The following is a 5,863-nucleotide window of genomic DNA, read 5'->3' on the forward strand; positions in this document are numbered from 1 at the left end:
CAAGTCATCCTGACAAAACACTTTTATCGCAGCTCCGGTTACACAGGACATTTGTTAATCAGTTTTTACATTTGTTAAATCCGTTTGGTTAGTACACATTTGCTTATAAAATGATTATTGATCTCATCCTTCATCATTATTGTGCTTTGTGTCTTTTCTTCTCAACCATCATTATTTCCCCATCCCTTGAAGCAAACACCCTGCTTACTTCCTCTTTCTCCGTACTTTCTACACTCAGACTGCACTATACTCAGATACACATATTATTATTATCAGGTTTACATTTGTTAAATCACTCTATGTATTAAACATTTGTTATGTAACGATCATACACTTTATCTTTAGATTACACTTTAACTATTGATTTCTGATTATATGCTTTTTATATCCTGACCTTCCCCTGATTGTGTATGCATGTTTTCGAGGCAGCTCTGTGGGCTCAACTCTTCTTGACACTGTGGACTAATAAAGGAATGCTTATGCTTTCTTCATTTAATATAGAAAAGTATATTATAGTACAGTATACATCTAGTATACAAAATCACAAATTCTTGTTGGCATATAACAGGTGATTTTTCCAATTTTATTCATACTGTGCGTAAAAAAAGAAGCTTATAATTATGTGTATGTGTCCACTTGAATTTCAAAGTTTGGTTCAGCTGAATTCTCTGGCCTCTCCCTGACTAACAAAGTAAGACTCTACAGGTCTATTACATCTGATGACCACACCCGCTACTGTGGTAGCAGCATCCACGCTCAGTATAAAAAGCAGGGCACACATAGTGCTAGTAGCATTAGCAAGCCACAAACAGGAACTGTTTGTCTGCAGTGTCAGTAAACAAAACTGATCACTGTGCTGTATTGTAAACAGCAGGGCTATGGCTATTTACTGACCCTCCCCCGCAGAGTCGTCTGCTATTTCAGCTACAACACAGCAGCCCACACAAGGACTTGGTCAGTGGGACACAAAGGTGCTTCTAGAGTCAAAGCTCCACCAGATTTTCCTGCAGAGACAGTCTGACAATGGCTGTTGGTTAGCTGTGACTGCCACACCTCTCCTGTCCCCTCCAGCTCACAGACTACATAGCCTGTGCAGCAAGTTTGAGATATGCTGTGAGGAAGGTAGCAGAATTTGAGGGTGTACTCACCCTTTAAGCTCACTTTATCACCTGCAAACCACCAACATGTTGCACTGCCACCTTCTGGTCACAAGCAGTAAAACCACAAAAAGAAACCTTTGTGAAAGCAATTTATTCATGACATGTTAAAAAAAGATGAACATCTACAGCACTAGCTTCTAAAACCAACGTGGGAGAAAGGAAAGGCACTACCAAAGAAAAGAGATCACAGATCACAGCTAATGAGAAATATTTACATCAGTGTAGACGAGCCGTCACGTCCCTCTCAAAAAGACAAGTGACACAAAGTGAAGATGGCAGTTCTCTGTGTAGCGAATACTCAGACAGTGACTGTAGAATATACTGCTCTCTGTAGGGCAGTCGTTGGTGGTATGTACAGCTCATAGGAGGAGGGGCACTGTGGTTTAGAGGTCTACGCTGAGTCCGTCCTCTTGTACGCCACTATGCTGTTCACCTTGTGGATGGAGGTGGTGAACGAGCGTAAACGCATCTCCTCTGACTGGTTGATCATCTGAGGACCAGACTCCTCCCACTTATCAGGAACCATCACCTCCTTGTCTGTGTAGACAAGGAGGTCAAATGCACCTGGGGAAGAGAAGGCAAAGATCAGCGTGTCAAAGGATCAGTCAACTGACAACTTAGTGACAACTGAAATGGAGACCAACACGAGTTTGTTGGTACAAACGGCTGCGGCTACTCACACGGCGTCTCCAGCAGCGGCAGGAAAGTAACTGTGGCTGTAACCTGCCTGATAACTGAGCGGATCTCAGCCTGAATGGTCTTAATGGACTTCTCTCTGGGAGCACTGGGTGACACGTGAGAAGCGAGTTACCGGTACATGCATGATCTGAAGTACTGTGTACATTTTTTGGGGCGACCGTGGTGCACTGGGTTAAGAGGTTCGTCTGGGAACCGGAAGGTCAACGGTTCGATCCCCGACTGGGACGTGTCACGTGTAGAAGTGTACCTGAGCAATACACTGAACCCCCGGCTCCCCGGTGCCTGTCATTGGCAGCCCACTGCTCCCTAGATACAGGGATGGGTCAAATGCAGAGACAAATTTCCCCCTTAAAGGGATCAAGATAGATTCTATTCTACATACACACTGAAGTGAGGCATTGTGGGAGCTGCCAGGCCATGAACATGTGCGTAATGGTAGGACTGTTATTGGATGTTACTTGTCAGCTGAGCATGAAGGAAAATAGCTGATCAACTGATGCTCCGTCTAAACCAGGGGTCTCAAACTCATTTTGACTCCGGGCCACATCAGCATCATGGTCGCCCACAAAGGGCCGGTTGTAAATGTAACTACTCGTAACATATTGTTAAATAACTCTCTGCATTTGTTTATTCAAGTGTTAAAATATTGTACATGCAGTTATATAAATGTAAAACTAAAAATATATTGAAGCACATTTCTGTTATTATAACTTAAATCCTTTTAATTTAGGGTTAAGAAACCCACATTACTCTATCAAAGATCAAACTATTAAAGAAAATAGCAAAGACAAATATCAAACAAGTTATTACAATAACTTTGTTCAAAGCTTAAAATCCTTTCAAGGGCGCGTTTGCAAAACACGTGAAGTATTTCATGCGTTTTAAAGACACGTTTAAAGTAGTCTTCAATGTACTCACATACATTTACATGTCAAATGTACAGTAACCAGCCAGAGAGCTGCTTCTATCACTGTGTGTTTAAGTATCTCAGAATTATGACTTTCTATCATAGTTATGACTTTCTATCTCATAATTTCGACGATGGGGATATTTTTATTATCACATGACATGACGTGGCGGGCCGAATATAGTTTTTTGGAGTAGACTCTTTAAAACTGCCTTCTAAACAGTTGCTTATAATAAGACAATATTTTCTATTGTTCCTTGTGTGTGTAACTAACAATCCATCTCTAAGTACTCACTGACTTCCCCACCTGGTCCGTGTCACTCTAACCAAAGCCCAAAATGTAAATCCTTAAAAAAGGTCAAGAATATATAGTTTCCTTTTTAGAAATGGTCAAATAATTTCCCTACAACAGCTGGCCACTGTGGGTTTTATCATCAAGGAGGAAATATGCATGCATTTATCAGGGACTATTTTCATCGAGGGATGAATACACACTTGTTGCTGTAGTGATTTGGGAAAGCAGGATGGTGGGATTGAATCAAAATAGAGTGTGACTCCCTGATGTGTTTTTCGTAGTGTTGGACAACTGTTGGAATGATGACACACACACACACACACACACACACACTTTATTTCATTCATCACCTAAACTCAAGGGTGAAGTGGTCTGAAATGCGACTGAACTATTTGAAAGAATGCAGCTAAATGAACTATTGTGAGACTTTTAAAGGGCCGGTAGACGTAGCGGAGCTGACCTGATCTCCTTGGCTGATTTGTCACACTCGATGTCAAACTGCCATCTCTCCAGCACCTCGTTGGTTTCCAGACATGTGATCACCAACACAAACTTCTGCACTGTGCACTCAAACAGCCACTCTGCAACACAGAGAACAAACCCCTGTATCCTGACACTGAACAGTGGGAAAGGGATCCAAAACATCACGGCCCTTCTTCTGCCCATACAAAATAGATAGAAAAACATACATGTATTTGAATGACTCAGGGACTGAGGACTCCACTTCTTTGAAATACATTTAGTCCATTATCAATGCAAAAGTGCACAATACAATATTACAGTTATCTTAAACTCACACTGGCTTAACCCTGCTGTACGTCCATTCTCAAAATGCTGAAGCTATAAACAAAGTGAAGTGCATTTTCATCACAACTTGAAAACAAAATATTATTAATTACAAATAATGACTTCTTAAAGAGAGCTGAAGGTCATCTGATTTGACATATCACATGAAAGTAAAGTTCAAATTGCAACAAAAGCTAAAACAATTAGTTGATTCATTGAGCAACAGAAAATGAATTGACAACTATTTTGATAAAAGGTTAATCTACTGAGCATCTGTTGCTTTTCCTCATCTTAACTTATAATAAACTGAATGTGTTTGGGTTTTAGTCGATGAAGAAATTAACATTTAGAGTTTTGAACACTTGGGACCAAATTATGAATATTTTGGCAGATGAATCGATGATGAAAATTTGCATTCGTTAGAGTCCTATAATGAACATGAACCCATCATGCTTAGCTGCATACAGCTTTATGCTCAGGGGTTTCAGGTTTGGTTAGTTTTCAATTGCAATGTATTTAGAAATCAGTTTGTCCAATTGTGCCATATTTAGCAAGTAGAAATACAATGCCAGATGGGAACAGTGACAGCCAATAGGTTGCATTAGCGCGGCATGCTGACTTTTGGTAATTAATGGAATAAAACAATGATTCAGTCATTTGGGGTATGGGTTGGGTTCTAGTTTTAGTTTGACACCAGTGCAGAACTTCAATTTATAAAGCACATTACGGCAATGGCACCACAGTCCTGACAAAATGATGTTACCTGTTGTCTCTGTCAACGTGAAACAACTACATGAGAACATAAAAACATTACTTATTTTTATGATGCCACCTACAGTAAGTTATCCTGCCACTCAAGGCATAAATAAGCAATCCTCTGAGGCTACCTTTGAGTTGAGACACCACATTGGTCAGGTAGTTCTTCAGTTTGGGATCAGTGGTCAGTTGAAGGGTCATGTCATAGTGGGTGACTCTGGTGAAAGTCTCTGGAGGATAGATGCCCCGCTGGTACAGGATGCTGTTGATGCCAAAAGCTGTGGTGCAGAGAGTGAATCCACATGAAACCATAACGTTACTATCACTCTGTCATTGTAGGGGAGTGGGACAGGCAAGCGGCTCACAGCTGAACAGAATCAAATGAGTTAATACAACACAAACATAAAGCGCATAAAGTAGCGCAGTGTGCCTGAGCAGCAGTGGGCTAACGGACCTTTGTCGTGGTAACCGGCAGCACCGCTAACGAACGAACGCTCTGCATGTCAACGTAACGTGTGTTACGCTCCACATTTTCACCATGAAAGTACTTGGTAGGAGGTACACGTCACTGTAAACTGTGTACACATTCTAGCCTCAAGTTAAAACACATTTAACTTAACACAATTATTTGGTTGGTTGTGTGCCCAAATGTAAACTGGTGCGTAACGTTTAGCGCTAAAACACGATTTTCCGATATTTGAATGGCGCTCCGATTGGCAACAATTAAACAACAATTAAAACAGTAACTGCACACAGCTCCGGCCCAGTCACGTTAGCATACTAGCTCATGTGTACATCTTTGCGTGTGGAATGCGCTCAAAACGAGTTGAAAATAAATATAAATACTTACAGAAGAACTCGGCCACCAGCTCGGCGCTTCCCTTGAGAGTAATTCCTTTCAATGTGCTGGTCATTTTCTTCAACTTTTTGTGAAATTCTTGACAATGAACTGCTGTTGTGTGTTTTTTTCTGTCCAGACTTAGTTACCCGCCGTCCAGTTTGAAATGTGTCTGCTCCATACTCTTGCGCATGCGTGAAATCCTACGGCGCACTGTTGATGACGTGTCAAATTACGGTAACTTTGTTTTTTCACTAGAGGGCAGTGCATGATAACTCAACCTTATGCTTGGTATATACATGTCATCCAGATGGGGAACAACTGGCTTTCCCCTAACCTTACACTCATTCATTCATTTAGTAAACAACAGTACTCTACATGTTATGTGCACATGTTTGATTGTGTACATTTCGGTTTTATCA

The 5,863-nt window shown here is 41.0% G+C and overlaps 1 protein-coding gene across 1 annotated transcript; it reads right to left on the reverse strand.

The window, feature by feature from the left end:
- Positions 1-1,232: 1,232 nt before the first annotated feature.
- mad2l1 (MAD2 mitotic arrest deficient-like 1 (yeast)) lies at positions 1,233-5,594 on the reverse strand. The gene is made up of 5 exons (XM_079295977.1): positions 5,454-5,594; positions 4,735-4,881; positions 3,522-3,642; positions 1,841-1,944; positions 1,233-1,724 (listed from the first exon to the last, which is right to left on the reverse strand). The coding sequence occupies exons 1-5, from the start codon at positions 5,515-5,517 to the stop codon at positions 1,552-1,554; spliced, it is 609 nt and encodes a 202-aa protein (XP_079152103.1). The 5' UTR covers positions 5,518-5,594; the 3' UTR covers positions 1,233-1,551.
- Positions 5,595-5,863: the final 269 nt, after the last annotated feature.

This window comes from Melanostigma gelatinosum (assembly GCF_949748355.1).
Source record: "Melanostigma gelatinosum genome assembly, chromosome: 23".
In the NCBI taxonomy this organism is placed as follows: Eukaryota; Metazoa; Chordata; class Actinopteri; order Perciformes; family Zoarcidae; genus Melanostigma; species Melanostigma gelatinosum.